This window comes from Heloderma suspectum, chromosome 1 (assembly GCF_057233095.1).
Source record: "Heloderma suspectum isolate Gila_16-S chromosome 1, 16-S_ref, whole genome shotgun sequence".
NCBI lineage: Eukaryota > Metazoa > Chordata > Lepidosauria > Squamata > Helodermatidae > Heloderma > Heloderma suspectum.
Genome location: NC_139458.1, coordinates 135698946 through 135720593, shown reverse-complemented (window position 1 = coordinate 135720593; position 21648 = coordinate 135698946). Strand labels below are relative to the sequence as shown.

Genomic DNA, 21648 nt, shown 5'->3' with positions numbered 1-21648 from the left:
CGTGGTCTGTTCCTCTGGTAGAGCCAATGGCCCGGCGCGCTTTCAGCTCGGCGGCCATTTTGTCCGCGGATAGGAGGCACGCGCGGACGTCCCTCGCGTGGAGAGAGCGGGCGGAGCTTCTCGGCGCCCGCGCCCCCGCCCCCGCCCCGCGCGCCACCGCGTGTTTCGAGTCTTTGACTCCATCTCATGTGTGCATAACGCCGGGGAATTGCGGGAGCGTGAGCTGACGTTCTCTCCTAGGAAGGGCCCAGTGGCGATTGGTGCGCGGAGCTGTGTTGCTTAAGTCTGGAACCTGCCGCAATATAACTTCCTTTTAACCGTATGTTTTATTTTAAGAACATAAGAGGATCCCTGCTGAATCAGACCAAGGGTCCATTTAGTCCAGCAGTTTGTTCACACAGCGGCCAACCAGCTGCCCACGGGAAACCCACAAGCAGGACACGAGGGCAACATTGTCCTTCTCTTGGGTGCTTTTAAAATTTGGTACATTGGGAGTGTCGTGTTGAAGAAATAAATCAAAATAACCTCCCTTCATGCATTTATTTTGTTTCACCTGATGAAGGCAACGCCAAAATAACAGGAGAGCACGGTACTCGCGAGGGAACATAGCTGGTGCAAAAACACCCATTGAGAACATCCAAAGGGCTGTCATTTTGGAGACTGGGGTTCAAGCTGCATATGAGCATGATAGGCCCATTCACTTAAACCCACACATAGATAGCTGGAGTACATATAAAGCAGGGGTGGAGCCCAGTTTTAAGAGCAAAAGAGGCATGCGTATGAGGGGAGCAGAACCTGCCCTGCCCCATTTTAGCTTCCAGCGGTCCATCATGCAAACTTTTTCCTCAAGTAATGGTAGTGAGCCTAACTGGAAGGAAAGCCTGGCTCGGGGTAGGATCTGCAGTTTCAGTACACCTTCCCAGAACATGCAACAGGATGCTTCAGACCCCGCTGGTCTTCTGCCAGCCATCCACAGCACATACATCTTCTCATAGTGAGCATGGAGGTGTGTGTGTGTGTGGGGGGGTCTGGTCTATTTGTAGCACTTCTAGTGGTAAGCTATAGTGCCAGACTGGATGTGCCTTTCATATCATCCTGCATACCGCATGTATTTAGCACTGGTAGAAGTTAATTCCTAGATGTTCATACCAGTAGTAGGACATGATATGCTTCTATCATGTAGCTCAGAATTTGACCTCCTGCAGGTAGCATTAGATAGCAACACTTTCCACTGCCACTTTTTAAGGTCTTTGGGAAAAACATCTAAGAGCTGTTTGGGAACCACTGTGTACCATCTGTGATAGAACAAAAATGCTAACAGATCTTTCCACCGCAGCCAAACTATTTGAGCCCTGTGGTCATGTAAAGCAAAAGATCCATTTAGTTTATCAAAATCAAAGAAAAGGTTCAAAAGTCACTTGATTATGGCCACGTACCTTCCAATGGAAAAATAATGCGTGGTAAAAGCTTCCATTCTCACTAATCAAGAGGGAAAAGCATTGCAAGAACCAAAGACTGCTTCCAAATTCCAATAGAAAATAAAGCTTTAAGAGGGAGGATAATTAATCAGTGGTATAGACTTGCAATTTATTGCTGGGCACTTGATCACTGGAAGACTTCAAACCTAGATAAGAACATTTATTTCCAAAAGACATGATTTTACAATGTATTCATTACTTATCTTGCTGGTGAAGCCAAATTAAAGCATTCACATCCATTAAGCCCTCTAGATTTTTTTTAAACTTAGATACCTGAGGGAATTTATTTAAAAATAAGCATTATCATCTTATACTCAGAAGTAAGTCACATTGACTTAAATGGTGTTTACTTCCAGGTAAGTGGGTATGGAGGGAGCAAGGGAGATGTGACAATTGGGGTAGTTTGGGAGAGGAGAACATTTGCTTTCATGTTAATTGCGGGGGGGGGGATACTTTGTGGGGGAAGGGAAGAGGTGAGCATAAAGTGGACTTTGGAGGAAAGGAGAGGAGGAAAAAAATTCTTAACATTAATAGCTCCTCTTGCTCTCAAGCTGCAACAAAGGCGAACCATGTGGAAAGGCAAAATAGCTCTGAAACTCAAGAGGGGCTCTATGAGACTGAAGAGAGAAGCTGCAGCAGCCACAGCAAAGCACATGAACTCTCCAGAGCTGTGAGACAAAGGGAGATGGCACAATGGAAGGGATTGTAGTAGCAGTGTAAAACACTTAGGAGATAAAGTCATATGCACCAGCCCAGATGTGCATGTGTTAAACAATATATTTTTAAAGGCCCCAAAGCAGTGGGGCTTATTTTACAACTAACTCCTAATTCTAATGCAATGAAAGCACTATGTATCATCATGTCACACAAAATCACATTACAAACTGATAAAATTGCTCTGACACAATCTTGAAAACCCCATTAATTTCTCCCACAATTGCAGGACTACATGTTGGTGTGTGGCACAGAAAGACGTTAGAAACACAAAGGATGCTGCATAGTAATTGCCGTGTATCCCCAGAGAAGCAATTACTTTGTTAAAAAATACCAGCACAGCAATGTCTCTGAAACAAAAGGACCCCTGTCTGTGGGTAGAACTTATTGTGTAATTTCCCCTGATTGTCTTTCCTTGTTCACACTGTCTGGTTCAAAATATGGGGTCACATTTGTGTGTTCTTGCAATATTTTGTAATTTGGCCCTCGGTCGTGTATGCCCCGGCCGTGGGCTGCTAAGGCTTGGAGGTGCCGAGATAATGATAAGCCAGATCCAGGATTGCTTACAAGGAGACTTTATTGAGTACTTACAGCACATGGGCGTACCCAATGGTTGGATCAGACAGCTCTGAACCCAGACCCAAGGGGTACAATGGGTTTTATACCATACATGTCAGCAGTGAGGTAGCATGACAGCAGCAAGCGCTAATTAGCATTCATTCCCAGCATAGGCTAACAGTACCTGTGCAGAGGGAAAACAATCAGAACTTTCCCAGCACAGCCACCTATAACTCGGCATAAACATAGCCTCACTTCTCAGGCACATCCTAGGCCCTGATAAGATACTAGCCTTCATTAGCACGGAATGTGCTGAGGCCGTGCTATCGACCTTTGACTCATCTCACATGCTCAGAGGCCAACTAGCAAGGAAATTGCACTTATAATGAACCTAAAGAGAGCACTATGGATCTCTAGGCCCCTCTAAAACTACAGGTGACTTGGTTACAGGTCTGGGGCCATTACAGGTCCAAAAGAGGTACTGCTCCCCTGAGACAGATGTTTACCACTTCATCTGAAATTTGTGAGAATTTAGACCCAAGATGCACAGGATTAGAGATACCATATGCCTCAAGGAGATTAATGCATATCACTTCAAGACATTAAAACATTTCCAACAGGCATTATTTAGCACTGAGCGAAATCTAGTGTAATGTGGCTAGACTTCTACTTGAGCAACAGGAGTCTCGCTTCCCCTCCTCCTCCCCTGCAGCCCCCTAAATCTGTGGTGGAGGATCTCCCAGTCCTCAGAAACAGATTTGGGGCCAGGTTCGGGGGGAATTGCAGGAGGGAAAATTCAGTCTGCCTGCGGTGTCCGTTCTGCTGGTGGAAAGACACCACTGGATACAACCAACTGTCAGAAACCTGCCTTTTGGGATTTTGTAACCCAGTCTGTCTTTTTGCCAAAAGTCCTCGAGTAGAAAACGAAAACTGCATTCCACTCATTAACAAATCACAAAGAGTGCCAGGAGACCACTGATACATGTGATTTGAAATGCTATTTTCATACTTTAAGATAAACAAGGAACAGATATGCTTTAGTAGACAGCATGGCAGTATCAGGCCAACACAACAGGTCTTTAATAAAGGTTGCCTCAGGTCTTGGACAATTTCATTCCTGGCCACGTGGAAATCCAAATCATGTCCTTAGTGTTTGCTTGTCCCTAGTAGTTTAGGACCCTTACAGTATTAAATGGAAAATAAATTCTGTTGCCTAAACTCATAAGACAGTAGTGGAGATTTACAGTGCAATGGGCAAACCCGTATTTTTTCTAAGTACTTCATTTGCAATTGCCCCATCTAGATCCAGTAGCACCATGTGATCTACAGCCTGACTGTTCTGTGCTGACATGACCATCCCCACAGGCCCAGCTCAAGTAGTTGCACATGGCAAAGTTCAGGCATACTCTAGGAGCCGTTCTATGACATGGGTCAGGCAACAACCACTGGGAGTAAAGCCTGCTGTACTGTGTGAACCTCATCTAAGCTTAAGGATGTACGGATTTTGTAAAATCCGTTCCATCTGCATTTTGTAGATTGTCAGGTGCCTTTCATTCCATCATCCATTCATTGATGGAATCAGATTTTTTTCCCAATTTCTGGAAATTGCATAAAGTCGCACTTGTGAAAAAGTACAAATCCCCCTAAATGTGCATTTTCCTGCTTTACCCCATGGGGAAAATGTGCATTTTCAGCTGGCGCTTTTTTATTTTATGTATTTTTCTATGACTAAATTTGCATAAAATTTCAGGAAGTAAAAAACCCTGATCCACAGGTCCATGAAATCTGTGCGAATTCTGTCAGGGATGCTCTGAGTGGGGGAAGGTGTGAGTCACGTCTGTGTGTAAATAGAAGACAAAGGAGAATCCTGCAGTTTGGGGGCTAAGACTGAAAGAGACACACAGAGAGTCTGAGTTTTAGTCTTTGGGAGCTAACAGCCCTCTGTCAGCTTGATGGTCTTATAGGCCCCTCCCAACCCTACTATTCTGATTCTATGACTTGGGGAAAGCCAGTCCACTGTGGAATCCATGGATCAGATTCATAGAAATCCAAACTCATTTGATTCCATTGCAGATTTCACCATTGTGGATTTCTCGAACATCTAAGCTACTGTGTTGGAATAGAAAATAGTGTTACAGTGCAATCCTATGCATTTTTACTCAGAAGTAAGCCTCAACTTCAGTGGGACATACTGCCAGTTAAATGTGAATAGCAGCCTTTCCCAACCTGGTGCCCTCCAGATGTTTTAGACTTCAACTCCCATCTGCTCCAGCCAGCATTGCTGATGGCCAGGAATGCTGGGAATTGTAGTCCAGAACATTTGGAGGGCACCCAGTTGGGGAAGGCTGGTGTATAGGATTACAGCCTTAAATAACACTGTTGTAAGTTTGAAGGGTTGGTCTGGATGTTCTTTGAGAGATCCCTCCCAACTCTGATTCTTGACTCTAAGGGCCTGTTCACACATCATGCTAAGCCACTGTGGGTTAATTAACCCCTGGGGTTTAGCGGCGCATGCGTGCAGCAATTTTGCATATTCAAGCTGTGACCACAGCTTTTCTTGTCATGCGAATCCAGCCAGGGTGAGTTGTTGGCGTGGTTAACAAACCACTCAGAACCCATGGGATGTTCTAGGGTTGTAGGCGGTTTGTTAACCATGCCAACAACCCACTCTCACCGGGTTCACACAACACGACAAGCTGCAGTCACAGCTTGAATATTCAAATGGCTGCTGGCATGTGCTGCAAGACACTGTGACTTAAATAAACCACGGCAGGCTGTGGTGATCATGCAAACCAGGTCTAAGATTTTTGTGAGTAGATGTATTAGTGTGGATGCCCTGAGGCAATGCCTCTTAAGACTAGACAAAGGACTGTTGATAGCTGGTAACATTCAGGTGTCCATCCTAAAGGAAATCAACCCTGAGTGCTCATTGGAAGGACAGATAATGAAGCTGAAGCTCCAATATTTTGGCCACCTAATGCGAAGAGAAAACTCCCTGGAAAAGACCCTGATGCTGGGAAAGACTGAAGGCAAAAGGAGAAGGGGACGGCAGAGGATGAGATGGCTAGATAGCATCACCGATGCAATGAATATGAACTTGAGCACGCTCCGGGAGAGAGCGCAGGACAGGAAGGCCTGGCGTGCTATGGTCCATGGGGTCACGAAGAGTCGGACACGACTGAACGACTGAACAACAACCACATTCAGGTGATGTGCCTTAGGTGCTAGGATGGACCAAGAAGGCATAGGTGATGCACAAAGATGACTTCCTCCTTAGTCCCCTTCTCTGCACTAGACAGGGGGAAGGTGTGAATCAGGTCTGTGCTAAATAGGAGACAAAGGAGAATCCTACACAGTTTGGACTGAGACTGAAAGACACACAGAGAGGCTGAGTTTTAGTCTTTGGAAGCTAACAGCATTGGTGGGGGGGCTAACTGTTTTCCCCTAGAAATTTGAAAGGAGGGCAGTGAACCTCGGGACATCTGATGGAGTTAATGCTGTGAGCACCCACCTTATGCTCAATTTGTATGTTTGTAAATAAATGCAAGTGTTACAAAATGCCACAAGCCTGTTGTGACCCCTTCGAAAGGAAATTGAACCCTAGGTGAGCACTGTACACCTGAAACTTCTCACCACTCTGAAGTGGGGTGCATGTGCATAACAATACATTTACTGTTCATTTCCTTGTATTCTTTTATTTTGGAAAGATTGCTTGCTGACTGCTATTGTCCAGAGTAATATAATAAGCAAATATACAATTCATGCTAGGTTCATGCTTTGAAAAGGTCTGGGAAACATTGCTTAGTGCCTGATACCTACTAATGCGTTCTGGTAGGTTGCAATGTCACCTGAGCCTGAGCGCCCTTTTCAGTCAGGAAAGGATCCTAATGCAAATGGAAAGGGATGAACTTGGAAAGTTCTCCAAGTCTTTTATTTAAGGACGTTAAAAATCATATCAGGAAAGTTTGCATTTCTTATCGGACTTGCAAATACAATAAGATAGGCTTGGAGTGAGATGTATATAAGGAGCAGTGCCCTGCTGTGCTGCTCTACATTTGGGAGCCACACTTCATTTTCCTCACCGGCTCGGGGATAAAGAAGAAACCATGAAGTGGCTTTTGCTTCTGGGCTTGGTGGCACTCTCCCAGTGCCTGGTGACTAAGTAAGTATTGGGCTTTGAGCACTCTTCAAAGAAAGCATACATAACAGCCTTCTCCAACTTGGCGCCCTCTTGATGTGTTGGACAACAACTCCCATTATCCCCAGCCAGCAGGCGCTGGCTGGGAGTGATGTGAGCTGAAGTCCAACACATCTCAAGGGTGCCCAGTTGGAGAAGGCTGATGTATAATCCTCTTCAGAAACAGCCAACCTTATCGCCAAACTTTATTCAATAAGCTCTTCCAGCAAACATTTTATCTCTGATGCTGGACAAGCTATAAAGCCTTGCTGTGCCTCCGTTCTCCACCTGAGAATGGAAGACAGCAATATTTTCTTTTGTGTGTCTAGGAGCACACTATACATTCAAAGGGTAGGAGCTGCCTTCTTTCTATACATTTGAGTACCTTGCGTAGTCATTCTTGACCTGAATCTCCAAGGCCAACTACAATGCAAATAAATTCAAGTCCTAAAACCAAATTTACTCCAGTCTTTAGTAATTAAGATCAGATATCTTTCTCCTATTACCTGTCATCATTCTCCTTACCATGATTTCCTGTTTAGGGTCCCCCTGAAGAAGGTGAAATCCATGAAGCAAAACCTTAAAGAACATGGGCTGCTGGAAAAATTCCTGGAGAAACATCCTTACAACTTGGGCTCAAAGTACTTCCCCGGACTAGCCGATGCATATGATGCTGAGCCCTTGCAAAATTACATGGATGTAAGTATTCTTTATTTGGGAGATATATCTGAAATAATATCCCAGTATGAGCCTGACTTACTGAGTTTGGATGCAGAGGGGGGCTTGCTCAGTGCTCTACGCTGGCAAAATTACTGTCCATTCAACTAACAATAAATCGTTTGGTATGTGCCACTCTTCTTGATCTTTACCTTATGTTTTGGGAACCACTCAATCCTATCTATCCCTTCCAAAAATTTACACTCTCTTCTCCATTGCTAAATGTCTCCCATTTGCTCACAAATGCCCACCCAATTCTGTCCCTCATGGAGTTGCTCCCATGCAGTCAATCAGCATTCCACTACCAGAAGCTATCCTTAATTGCATGCAGAGGATGGATGGAACAGATAAAGAAATAGCACAGAGTGGGTGCATCACATTTTCTGTGCTTGCTCCTTCCCACCATTCTTTCATACATATTGGCCTTGTTGAGTGTCAAAGCTACACGGGGGCAGTGCATCATAAACAAAAATTAGCTGAGTAGCCTCTGGATAAGCCCAGAAAAGCTCCAGCACAGGCTGAACTGAATCAATGGCACCTTGGCCTGGACAGCAATAAACCAGCTGTGTAGATTTAGGAGACTGCGGATAATTTTTGGAGATGGTTTGGGATCATGGAATATAAATTCAACCTCCTTCCCCCTGATAGTAAATTGACTTTGCAGGTTTTTGCATTATTTCAAGAACCGGCACAACCTGTTTGACTAGAGGTAACAGTGGGACAGAATAAGTGTGTGTATACAGAAAAAACTATTCTCTGTCTCCACCCTCAGACCTTCTGTGGGCATAGGGAGATAGCAATGATGTACTCTCCTTATGATGCCCCATTTTCTGCCCCCCACAGCTTGAGTACATGGGCACTATCTACATTGGTACTCCACAACAGAAGTTCACAGTCCTCTTTGATACCGGCTCTTCCAACTTGTGGGTCCCATCTGTGTACTGTTCCAGCGAAGCTTGCTGTAAGTAGCCTCCATAACTTTTTGCATTCAGAAATGGGAAAGAATTGGGTTATCTTGTATTTCCATGTTCAGCTATCTGCTCCTCAATGGGTATAATAATGGTCATATACCTAATACTAGGTATGAGTACCCAACTGCCTAGAATAGCCCTTGGGAGGTTGGGAGGTAGCAATAAAGGGAATCACTGTGGAACTACAGCATAAGTCTGCATTCAGGGTACAGCAAGCAGTCATGTTCGGAGAGCTAAATAAGCAGATGTGACACTTAAACGATTGTGTGGAAATGCAGATTTGGGTGGTTGTCTTTTGTCAGCAGCAAGAATCTCAATACTTTCATTCTGGGAAAAGGGGCATGTGCCTCCCTTTTCTGATTGTTTTTTTTCCCCAAGACCTGGGATGTTGCAACAATGATGTGTATGCAGTGCTGCACGTCCACTGAGCATGTTGCATTAGCCGGACCCTTTGCCGGCACAACAGAGCACTTTGTAGAAAATCCTAGAAAGGAGCTGAAATGCTTGCTTCCAGAACAGGACAGGTCAGCAGAGCCCCTTTCTGTGAGCTCCGCTGACCTGTTCCATTCTGGGAATGAGAGTTTTGGCTCATTTCTGCTTGCTTTAGGAAGTGCTGGTAGTGATTACTGCCTGATGAAGCTAACTTACAATGAAAGGGCTAGAGAAGAATGAATGTCTGAATACAGATTTATTGAAAGATGGGTGTTTTCGTCATTCTTTTTAATGATGCATTTTAAATTTAGTGATTCTGCCTGTCTGTATTCATTGTTTTCTTTCACTTGAACTTTTGTTGAAGGATATGTGTACTGGATGATATCTATCTAATTTCTAATATAATACAATATAATATTAGTATTATATTATAATAATGACGGTAATCAGGATAATGATAATAATTATGATGCTGATGTACGCAGTAATGACGTGTAGGGAGCAATCCTATGGCTGCTAGTCGATGGCTAGACAGCCATAGGATATCCGGTTCTCTGGGAACCGACCTTGGAGCCCGTGCTCCGAGGTCGGTTCCCAGAGAACTGACCTTCACCCCCTTCTGCACTGCCTCACAGGCAATGAGCAATAGCCCTGCGCCCCGCGCTCACAAGAGGAGCACGGAGCAGCCAAAATGGGGCATTCCAGGGGGCATTCTGGGGTGGGGAAGGCAGAAATGCCAGTACGACACATCCTATGTGTCATCTGGCAGCCTCCTCCCCCACTCCACCTTGCCACAGTTGGACAGCCGAAATTGGCCGTCTAGCAGCAAATGCAGGGCAGGAGAAGCACAGAGGGAATGATCCTCTCTGCACTTCTCCTGTCCTGCATTGGATAGGCGGTTACCTCTGAGTTCAGAGGTGGATGCCTATCTCCTTATTTATTTATTTATTTATTTATTGTATTTTTATCCTGCTCCTCAGCCAAAAAAAGCTCCCAGAGCAGCTTATAATCAATGAACAAAAAAGACAGTCCCTGCCGGCAGGCTTACAGTCTAAAAGAGACACAACACACAAGGAAAAGGCAATGGGGAAAGAAGAGAAAAAAGATTGCATAGGATTGCGCCCTTAGGGGAATATTTTTCACTACAACTAATGGACTGTCTAGAGAGGAGAATTCCTCTGATCATTGGCCAGGTGTTTTTCCCTCACCATCACCACCAGCTTCCATTCAACTGAGATTAGGGAGCAGAGTTTTCACACTAGAGAACATTGGCTTGAGGTGGCTTAAATTCAAGCATCCCTTTCTTTCCACCTTAAATGTCATCAGAATGCCACGACATCATGGACTAACTCATTTGCGTTGCAGCAAACCACCACCTCTTCAACCCTCAACAGTCCTCCACTTTCCAGGCCACAAGCCAGAGTGTCTCCATCACATATGGCACTGGGAGCATGACTGGAATCCTAGGCTATGACACCGTCCAGGTAAACTGCTGGAAGAAATATCATGATTTTAATAGTCAATTTGGAAACTAATACCAAGTCAGCAAGGGGTCTGGGTGGATAAACAGGAACAGCACTTACCAAGAGGCATGGAGGATACTGGATATGAATGAACTATACAAGAAACAAAATTGGGTTCTATTTAGATCTTATTTGTGGCAAAATCGCCACAATAAATTCTAGACCTTCCCATCCTGGGACCCACCATTAAGCTGAAGTCAGCCATGCCTTCTGTTGTCAGGTCTTTGAAAACCCTCTTGTTTTTGCAATTCCAGTCAAGAAGTTAAAAACAGGAGGCTTATCACACCCTGCCATGTGTGGCTTGTGGACTGCATTCATCTCGCTATGCTACAAGTTTGGCCTGACCTAGAGTATCCAACACTTTCAGATTGCACTCGGCAGGCTGAACCAGCAAAACTCTCCAAGTGATACCATGATTGATTTGTCCTTATTCGAGATCATAGAGTAGCAGGGTTTGACCTATGCATAAAATAAAGTAAGCTGTCCTGGTCCAACAATTCCAAAACCCACAATCAGGCAATACTTTTATTAGGACCAACCATATATGAAAAAAAAAGTTGTGAGCAAACTCTCAGGATCTTTAAACCTCTTCATCAATTGAGACAAATCTGAGTAACTACTGGATTTTATATGTTTTTTTAAATGGGGGAATCATCCATTACATGTTTGCTTGTTGGTCCCAGCAGTTCTATATATAACATGAAACTCGCATGACACCTGGTACAGCCTGATCCATTTAAGTCCATGCTTCTTCCTCCACTCCAGTTTAAGATTCCAATTATGCAGACTTCATGGGCATCTCTACACCAGCCTAAAATCCTGCATTTAAAACGGGGCTTTCTGCTTCCGTTTTAAATGCGGGATCAGTACGGACTCCCTTTACATGTGCTTCCTTTTCCCCCACCCCTTCCCCCTTCCTTCTCCCCATATCTGAATCTTCCATGGGCTTCTTCACACTGAGCTTTTATCCTGCAATTGAAATTGCTCCTTCATGGAAGTTTGCAGGCTCTTTACATGGCACCATGATCATTCAAGGCGTCTCCTGCACTAAATGCCCTTTGTTCTGTTTTTAAATAGATTGCAGATAATGAGCTATCAAGTTATCCCATTGTGTTCCGCTTGATTTTCCTCCATGAAATGAGTAAAAGCGGCAAGAAGAGGAGCGAGATCAATGAAAGATAATGGAAGATTCAGATATGAGGAAAAGGAGGGGGAAGGGGGTGGGGGGAAAGGAAGCAGGTGAAAAAGGGAGGCATTGTGATTCTGCATTTAAAATGGAAGCAGAAAGCCCCATTTTAAATGCAGGATTTTAGGCTGGTATAGAGATGCCCCAATTTCAGTCGCAGGATAACAGCTCCACGTGAAGAAAGCCCTAGTTTCCTTATGTGTCTGATTGTCCCTGTCCTTCCGCGTAGGTTGGAAATATTCAGGTCACCAACCAGATTTTTGGTCTAAGCGAGACTGAACCCGGCAGCTTCCTTTATTATGCCCCCTTCGATGGCATCCTGGGTTTGGCTTATCCCAGCATCGCCTCCTCTGGTGCTACTCCTGTCTTTGACAACATGATGAGTGAGGGGTTGGTGTCCCAGGATCTCTTTTCTGTCTACCTGAGTGCGTAAGTATGGCCTATCTGCACCTCTACCTGGGAAGCACACAGTGACCATTCATTGTTAATGGATAGGGCAGGGCATGAGCATCAACCATATTATTTCTAGAAATTCAGCAACAGGAGAATTGGCATTGCTTACACAGGATGGGATTCAGCCCAGATCCCAGATTTGGCCCCATGTGTAAGGGCCAAACTGCAGGCAATAATCTCTTTAAAATATTGGGAAGCTGACTCTATGCCTCACCAACAACTGCAAGATCAACATAAGTTTAGTTGAAGGATGTTTTAGGCATAGTGTCAGGTAGGATAGAGGACTAAATTAGGCAACCTGCTAAATCTAGTACTCCAGCCCCTCTATATCATTTAATGAGTCTCTTGGGGTACTAAGAAATATCAGGTGGGATTTAAAAAAAATAGGAATTAATTAATTAAATATATACATCACAACTGCTTGGGTGTCACCAGGATCCCGCTGGCCCTCTTCTGACTACTCTCAAGTTTCCTGAGTTAGAATGTAAGAAGCTCCACAAAGCTGGCTGTATGCAAGACAGACATAATAAAAAAGAGAGCTTATACAGCAGGGATGGGCAGAAAGTAGATCTCAAGATGTTTTAGACGTCACTTCCCAGCATTCTTGACCATTGGCCATGCTTGCAAGGGCTTCTGGGAGTTTATGTCCAAAACATCTGGAGATTTACCTTCTGTCCACCCCATTATGGAGAAGCCTTCCCCAACCTGGTGCCTTCCAGATGTTTTGGCCCACAACTCCCAGGTCTCCTGACCATTGGCCATACTGGCTGAGGCTTCTGGAAATTGGAAGCCCAAAACATCTGGAGGGCACCACATTGGGGAATGCTATTACAGAGCATCCCTCAGCCAGAGGTGAACCCTGCTTCACAAGTAGAACTACTGACATGTAGTACACTGGCTTAGCAGTTAATTTCTCCAGTCCCCAACCCACCCAATTTTTTAATGCACTGCATCAGTGTTCATGTAGTCATTCATTCATTTTTACAATCCAAAATCTATAGTTGGGCAATACCTTTATTAGGACCAGCCAAAATTCCACAAAAATGAGCATTTTAAAAAGTTTTGATCCCCCAAAGTGCAGAACTACTTCAGGGATTAAAGGGGGGGGGGGCTCTTGGTGACATCAGAGAGGGCCAGCCAGAAAATATGGGGGCTAGATGGACAAATAGTCTGACAAAGCAACTTCCTATGTTTTCCTTTCTCAGCAATGAGCAGAGTGGGAGCTTTGTAATGTTTGGCGGCGTTGACTCCAACTACTATTCCGGGAGCCTCAACTGGGTGCCTCTCTCTTCCGAGTCCTACTGGCAGATCACTGTGGACAGGTAACCAAATTCCCACACCTTCAGCCATCCTCTCCTTGGTTCACTTCAGCGCCAATAAGAATAAGGTGCAGAATGTGATGCAAGGTCAAACTGAGATGCCTACAGGATCCAGAGAAAGGTTGAGCGAGGAAAGAGGCAGAAGAGGAGAACATGTAATATCTTCCAAAAAGCAACCCCAGAAGGAAGGACCTCTGGGAACATTTGCCCCAAATTTCCCCATGAGCATATTGTGGACAAAAGATTGTGGTTGTTTTCTTTCTCTTGTGACCTGACTATGTTCTTTTCAGCATCACCATGAATGGCCAGTCTATTGCATGCTCCGGCGGCTGCCAAGGAATTGTTGATACTGGCACCTCCATGTTGGCTGGCCCCTCCAATGGGATCTCTAACATTCTCTACAACATCGGTGCCAGCCTGGCTTCCAATGGCGAGGTAAGAAAAGGAATGACAGAAACTTCCAAAGGTACCCAAGACTGACAAGCAGCCTCACACGAGGGGAGAAATGTGGTTTAATCCCAATTCTGACTCCTAGCATGTGATTTTTTAAAAGCACTAACCCAACATCCATACAGGCTGAAGTCGATTTATGGGGAAAGGGAATGGCAAGCATGCAAATGTTCTTCACCCCTTGCCTCTTTCTTCACTGTGCAAAGAAGCTCCTGCTAGTGGCTCTGGAGCAGGGGCTGAGGGACATTATGTATATGGAGACAGAAGTTTTCTGAATGTTAATAAGGGCTTGTCCAGGCAATTCTGGATTTAGAAAAATGAATGCACAGTTGTTACTTTTTTGTTGTTATGTGGGATCAAGACATCTTCCTCCAAGAAATAACTTCTGTTGCAAGAGTATTACCTCTTCTCAGCTTTCAACCCAAAGTATGTGCTTGCTAGGAAAATGCCCATTTCCACCCTAGCACTAGCTAGCCAGCACTAGACTGCCAGATAGAACATGGTTGTACAAATATTGCAGACAGTGCCTGTGAGGTCAATGATAGGCTGTGCCACAACTCTCCCCACCCACCCCAGTCCTCCCCTCATTATTTGTGTGGCGCCCCATTTATATAATTCCTTTGGAATGAAAGCTCCTCTGCTTAACAGCTCCAGTCCCAAAGAATTCATAAAAAGAAACAAAGTGCTGTCCCAACCCCATATTCCCCTGCTGTTTTGTGACATAGCTTCCTTTAAAATACTACAAACAGCTATCTCCCAGGAGGAAGGATAATGGCTTCTTTGATTATTCCCTCCACACATAAAGTACTGGACTTGGGCTTGCAGGACTATCCTCTAAGGCTTGGGTTATGCTTTGACTGTCTTAAGTAGGACACTTTAATACAAACAGAAAAGAACTGTGAAAGCGGAAGGTGACAGCTGAGACTAAGACCAGCTGATTTACGGAGTTATTGTACTAACTAATGTCCTTTTCTTGACCCTTCCATCTGGACTAATTCCTTTTCCATAGTGTGTGCTGCTTAACATTTTTCTTTGCTCTCAAGTTTAAAGGTACAGTGTCATGTGACTAATCTTTGTTCTGTCTAGTATGTGATCAACTGCAATGCCGTAAACAGCCTGCCTAACATTGTCTTCACCCTCAATGGCATTGAGTTCCCTCTGCCTCCCAGTGCCTACATTATCCAGGTAAGAGTTTTAGTTCATCTGATCTGGAATTATCTCAAATCATTTCTATGGAGTAAAAATAATCCAATTCATGAAACGGTAAAATAAGCAGTTTCTCCTAGGATTCTGGGACCTCTAGGGGTAAACATTTTCTCACATCTGAAGTGATTTTGATGGCCTGCTTTAACATTTCATAGCATACAAGAACTCCCATACTACTCCAAGAATGAAAGTTTGTGTCCATTTAAAAATGAAGAGTTTGGCCCAGTTAGCAACAGGATTTGTCCAAGCCTCAAACACAGAACACATTCAGTATGCTGTAGTAGACTATTTCATAATAAGGAGTATCTTATCATACACTAGCTTTCACCCTAGACTCGAGTGTGATCACCATTGTTTAAACAAATGGTGCAATAATACAAACGTAATGCACACTGCAGGGAGGGTATATGTGAAGAGAGTATCTCATCTTTCCATAAATGCACAAGTGTTCAAGTAAAGGCTGGCCTGAAAAAAGAAAGAGTGCAATGGGCAGCCAATTCATGTTAGTGTGGCACAAAGCTCTCTGCATATTATTCATGGGACTGCACAGAAGATTTCACATAGATGAATATGCGGAAACGTGATAGAGGTATACATAATTAGGCATTATGTGGAGAAAGTGGATAGAGAGACATTTCTCTCCCTTTTCCATAATACTACAATTTGGAGTTACCTGAAGAAGCTGAATGGGGGAAGATTCAGGAGAGAGAAAAGGGGATACTTCTTCATACAGCTCAGAGTTAAACTGTGGAATTTGTTACCACAAGATGTAGTGATGGCCACCAGGTTGGATGGCTTTAAAAGGGGACTAGACGGCACAAACAAATCCATGGAGGATAAAGCTAGTAGTCATGATGGCTATATATTAGCAATATCAGAAGTATGCCTCTGTATACCAGTTGCTGGGAACACAAGCGGAAGGGTGCTATTGCACTCATGTCCCACTTGTGAGCTTCCCACAGGCAGCTTGTTGGCTACTATGTGAACAGAATGCTGGTCTATTTAGGCCTTTGGTCTGATTCAGTATGGCTCTTATGTTCTTATGACTCTGAGTCTGACTCACTAACACTATGTCAGCATCTACATGCTCTGTAGAAGCCCTCCCATGCCAAGAAGGCTACTCCGTTTGCGTGGCTGGTACGCAGACTCCTCCATTCATTGTATGCTGGTATCTTTTGTTTCAGGGCCAAAGCTATTGCACAGCTGGCTTTGAGGGCATCAACATCCCCACTCAGTCGGGAGAGCTCTGGATCCTTGGAGATGTCTTCATCCGTCAGTACTACGCTGTCTTTGACAGAGCGAACAACCAGATCGGCCTGGCTCCCGTGGCATGAACATGATAGCATTCATTGGCAAAACCATTCCCTACGGATAGTCTTCACTTCCTGGAACAAAATTTAGTCAATATGCCCCCTCTCCACAAGCTGTAACATTAATAACAATAGAATAAAGGAATATAAAAGCAAAGGAATTGTTTCACTTGCCTCACATAGCTGCTCCCATCACAAATGGGAAGGCGGAGGGTTTTTTTTCTTTTGCGTCTGTATATTTGCTAGTTTTTATGAGTCTTTATTCTTCTCTGGATGTCTTCACTGGCTAGATCTGTTGGGTATTTTAAACACACAACACAACTGTACACTAAACTTCTCTTCACTCATTCCATGTAAGACTTCACAACTGCTCCCATTGAAACCAATGGACTTAAATGTCTTTAACCTTGATTAGATCGTGCCCTTAGTTTGGACTTCATTACATTTTAAGAGGTTCTAACCATTTTTTCCCCATCAGAGAAGCTTGGCTTTGTCAATTTCTCAGAACCTTTGTTCCACTGAATGCCTTTTTTATTCTACTGCACAAACAAAATATCTTCTAAAGAATGAGATACGCTATATCAAAACATAAACTTCTGTTTGGAATTCCCATAGACACAGATATTTGTGTCAACTTGCACAGGATATTATCCCTTGCAGAAATTATTCATTTAGAATTCTTCGCTTCAAACGTTTGAGTTTTTCAGTTCTAAAAACAGCAGTTTTGAGGAAATTCAGGTTAAATTTATTTGTCATAAGCTTTGGTTTTTAAAAACAACACTCTTCTTTTTTTGTCAAATAGAAACATTCATTGCATCGCAGTGTCAAAGTTTTACATCAAAATGTAAAAAAAAACCCCCCACACAGCCAATATGGGAGTGCATTTTGACACCTTGCAATATACCATGGCCCAACTAAGGGTAAATTCACACATACATGTTCAATTGCTGACTGAAGCGAACAAATGCGTGCATGAAAAAGCCATCACAAATCAACCATCACAGAAAGAGTCTTCATATCATATGTACACACATCACCTCAAAACACAGTAATTTTCCATGCAGGCAGTTCACACAGTCAGCTAAGTGTCACCAAGTGATGTCAGTGTGATTCTATCCTAATTTTGGGGACATTGGGAAGGCTGTGACTAGGGATTCAAGAAATCTGGGAGCACAAAAAAGACAGTACATTGCTATTTTGGTACCAGATACTTCAAGGCAGCCTGCACTATGAGCATATCTACACTGCAGAGTTACAGTAGCTTGTCATTCCCTCTTCCTCTGGGATCCCTGCAAAATGTAGTTCTGTGAAGGGGAGTAGGGATCTCTAACAGATAATTCTTTGCACCCTCATCAAACTACCGTTCCAGAAAATACCTGCGAAGTCATGGTTTATAAAGTATAAAATCATTAAAGGTTTGTAGTGTAAATATGCCTTATGAGGTAGGGTGGTTGTGTTACCCATTTTACACATCAGGAACTGAAACAGTTTGATAACCTTACCCAGGGTCACTCAGGAGGTCTGTGATAGAGCATGTAACTATCTCAAGGACCCAAACCAGGTTCTTAACATGTGGACTCTCCTGCCAGCACAGAGAGATTCATCTATTGGATAAGTACAGGCTTTTGTGCTCAAGGCAATCCTGCTTGCAGTCTGCTTGTTTTTAATTCAGGCTCAAAACCTGCTTGTGATTTGTCACAGGATGCAGTTCTGTTGCTGAAAGGCGGTGGGCCTTGCCTTGAACAGTGCCTGGATGGGAAACTGCCTGGAGAACTTAATGTAAGCTTCTCTGAGCATTTTGAAGGAAGAGTGAGGTCCAAATAAATGAGTACACACTATAATTTTTGCATGCCATTGCTCTAGGAAGGATTTCATTCACTTGGAAAAGTCGTGGCTTGTTCTCATGAAGTTTGCTCTATTGGCTACCTCACTATGAGCACATTTTGAGTCCAGACCAAAACCAAGTAGCATCACTAAAGGGCAAAAGGATTATGAAAAACTGCCATTGGTAGCCAAATGAACAGGCTGCAGGAGACGTATCATGACTGAGATATCGGATATTCAATAATAAAAATAATAGTAATAAAATAGAGCCTGTCCACATAGTAGCTACCTGCACTCTCTGAGCTCCAAACTGGAGGAGGAGGAAATATCCAAGAGAAAGAAAGGCCCCTTCTGCAGATACTCGCTATACTAATTCTCAGAAGTTAGCAGTATGGAACACACAGCCCCTGCTGGAAATACCTTGGCCTCCAGATGCCTTTTGGGAAGTGGGAGAACCGGCACAGGATGAAGCCTTCATGAGCCTGGACTGTGGAGGCCAGATATACACTAGATAAACTTCAAACTACTTTCCAAGCTGCCATGTGGGTGTGCCCAAGGGGCATGTGTACACTTTATATTTATATTGGACCCAAACCTAATGACTACTATGATTTCTATCCAAGGAATTTTAGGAAGTGTCATGTCATAAAAGGACCAGAAATGCCCAACAAAGAATTCTCAGCATGCTCACAAAACTGCAGTTCCCAGGGTTCTGGAGGTTCAGGGTGGGTGGGTGTGGACAGGCATGACCATTAGTCTGGGTCCAAATGTCTAATGTTGATGTACCATTATTAGACACCTCTCTGAGGTAGTTGAGAAAAATGTGTCCTGACACCAGATTAAGGAGTGGGCTGCAAACACCGTCCAAGCCTAAAACAAGTCCAAGGACTTTAAAAGACCAAGCTCCATTCCAAGGAATCTGGTGGCTAGCACGCCTCACCAAAGAAATCATAAGTAAAAGTCATGTAGAAATCTTAACATGAAAATGCAAATTTACCTACAACCTAGAAAAAAACATGTTTACCCTTAAATACCACAAAGTGTACATTTTTAGGGTTCATTAACTCCAGCATACTATATAATCTGAATTTCAGAACTCCATATGAATAGATCTGGTACCAAAGCAAGAAAGGACTTAGTGGACATGCTCCAGTATTAGAGTCGATTTCGTACACAACAGTGAATGTACAGAGTGTGGTTCTGTTAAATAAGATTTAGCTGAAGAGTATGCTTGACTTCCAGGGAAACTGGACAATTTTTCTGTGACATGGTCAACCCTGAAATGTCCATATAAGTCTGCAAGGAGCAACAGGATTTCTGTGCCAGACCTGATATGAAGAGATTCACTATGCAACTTTGGGGAAAAGAAGTTATTTCCCTTGCTGGCAGCAGGCCAGTACCACAACATGTAGCAGAAGAGGTGTGATTAGAAGTGGTCCTTGGTCCTATTACATATATCCTCCTACACCTCCGTTCTGAAGAGGCAGGAGGCTCTGCTGGAATCTTTATACTGAAATTCCAAAGAGGAGACATTGCCCCATTGTATTCGAAGGCTAAGGAGATATTGGTTAGAAAAGCACACTAGGCCTCATATCCTCAACACTAGGGCTGAAGTAATGCCCCCACTAATAAGAACACTAAGAGTGGGTACTGCCAGGGATAAAGTTGTGGTAAGGCCAGCTCATACCACTAGTGGCAACCATATTTGTAGATGCTCTCCACCTATGAGGTTAAAGTGGTTATATTCCTCCTGTTCAAAGTAGGCCTGGCATTTCCCCATAACCTATGGAGCAGTGCCATTGAGGTTATTCCCACGACCAGGGGGCAATGAAGGGTTGCCCCCGGTGGTTTGCTGTCTCATGGGTGAACCTGTTATGTGGGATGAGCTCCCAGAAAGTTCTTGAGGAGAGTCCAGATTGGGGCTGGCTGAAGGCGAAAGTGTTTTAGCTGGAGGTAACAAGGGCAGGCTGTGGGTATCTGAAGGCTGAAAGAGGGCAGTTATGGAATTTCTGAGGTTAGCGATAGTGAGAGGAGTGGAAGGATGAACAGCAGTGGAGGGCCCAGAGGCTCCAGTTGTCCTTGCCATGAGAGAAGGGAAGCTTTGATGAGCAGAAGGGAAGCCACTTGGCCTGGTGGGAGGAGGCCTGATGCTTTCTGGCCTGTTTAGAAGTGGCATGGTGAACCCTGGTCTTCTCTGAGGATTCGCCGAATGGCCTAGCCAAGAAGAAGGGGGTTTGACCCTTGGTGGCCTATTGAAAAGCAGGCTGATGGGATCTCCTGGTCTGGTTTGATGGAAGCCAACATCCCCTGGTGCAGTTGGGCTCATAGGTGGAGTCTCCCAAGCACTTGGATCACTTGCTGCAAGAGGAACCTCTGGACTGAATGAGGCAGGTGTGGGGATGGGAGTGCAGTGGCTGCAGTTCCTGTCAGACATCAGGGCCATGGAACGTCTTTGTAAGGCTTGCAAGTCTGTCTCGGATTCTCCATCTTCCAAGTGAGAGACGGCTAGATTATTTTCCAGTGAGGCCAGGTCATCTGGTGTGAAACAACGGCAGCATAGATTGAGCACTGGTTATTCTGAAGGATTATTCCAGTAAAAGCTCTTCTTACAGCCTATATTACAGACTGTACAAATCCCAACTTGCAGTGACCACCACAGGTGCACGTAAACACACAAATGCACACATACACCTTGACCCTTTCTAGTAACCCTTTCCAGTATATCACACAGTGAGATGGAAAGACACACACACACACACACACACACACACACACACTGAAAAAAAATGTCTGAGCTTTTCTGCCTCTGGGAAAGCCTGGGTACAGCAGCATACCCTGCCACCTTGGGAAGTAGGTGATAACAATATCTGCAGCTTTGGGCCAATTTACATGTGAAGAAATACCTGGCCATAGGCTGTATCAGTAACAGAGACAGCTAAGAGCAGGCTCATTTTGGGAATCAGTTCTTCAGTTTTCCCCATGGGGCATTTACACTTATATCTTCACCACCACCCCAAATCTGCTCTCTGCCACCATCCCAGTCCTGACAGTTCCAGATTCCATGACAATTAAATGCAGTTTACAGTTTCCTTAAAGTGTGCAATAAAATCTGACCATACAGATTTCTGCTCCCAAATGTGTGTTTCTTTGCTGTAAGATCTGAAGGTGCTGAATTAGTAAAAGCCCCAAGACAGATGCGACGAGCATGCTTACCTGTAACTTCATTACCCTGGCACTCAGGGCAGCAATGTATAGGGGGGGCAAAGGGCTCTGCACAGATGCTTGGACAGGGCCTCTTCTCACAGCTCACCTCTCCAAGCTGAGGGGACA

At 44.2% G+C, this 21648-nt stretch overlaps 2 protein-coding genes across 3 annotated transcripts in view; one reads left to right on the top strand and one right to left on the bottom strand.

Annotated features, from left to right (window-relative positions):
• The first annotated feature begins 169 nt into the window (after nt 1–169).
• LOC146357952 (pepsin A-like) lies at nt 170–16642 on the top strand. Of its 2 annotated transcripts, none has more exons than XM_084859138.1 (9): nt 170–319; nt 7470–7626; nt 8488–8605; nt 10413–10531; nt 11986–12185; nt 13415–13531; nt 13819–13963; nt 15065–15163; nt 16369–16642. In XM_084859138.1, exons 2-9 carry the CDS (start codon nt 7495–7497, stop codon nt 16516–16518), a joined length of 1080 nt encoding a protein of 359 aa, XP_084715264.1. In that variant the 5' UTR covers nt 170–319; nt 7470–7494; the 3' UTR covers nt 16519–16642. The 2 variants fall into 2 exon arrangements, with proteins under 2 accessions (XP_084715264.1, XP_084715254.1); XM_084859128.1 differs by lacking the exon at nt 170–319 and adding an exon at nt 6808–6912.
• A 418-nt stretch (nt 16643–17060) lies between these two features.
• VWCE (von Willebrand factor C and EGF domains) overlaps nt 17061–21648 on the bottom strand; it is a 45207-nt gene continuing 40619 nt past the window's right edge. The window contains exons 19-20 of the mRNA XM_084859092.1: nt 21532–21637; nt 17061–20853 (exon numbers count right to left, since the gene is read on the bottom strand). Coding sequence (XP_084715218.1) covers nt 20102–20853; nt 21532–21637 — 858 coding nt within the window. The 3' untranslated portion in view covers nt 17061–20101. The remainder of the gene's footprint in view (nt 20854–21531; nt 21638–21648) is intronic.

Excerpts from the sequence above, each read along its gene's own strand:
- LOC146357952 (XM_084859128.1), top strand. The coding sequence starts at position 6,857 with ATGAAGTGGCTTTTGCTTCTGGGCTTGGTGGCACTCTCCCAGTGCCTG. Across the intron at positions 6,913-7,469 it reads TCCCAGTGCCTGGTGACTAA|GGTCCCCCTGAAGAAGGTGA; the intron begins GTAAGTATTGGG and ends TTTCCTGTTTAG. Across the intron at positions 13,964-15,064 it reads GCCTGGCTTCCAATGGCGAG|TATGTGATCAACTGCAATGC; the intron begins GTAAGAAAAGGA and ends TGTTCTGTCTAG.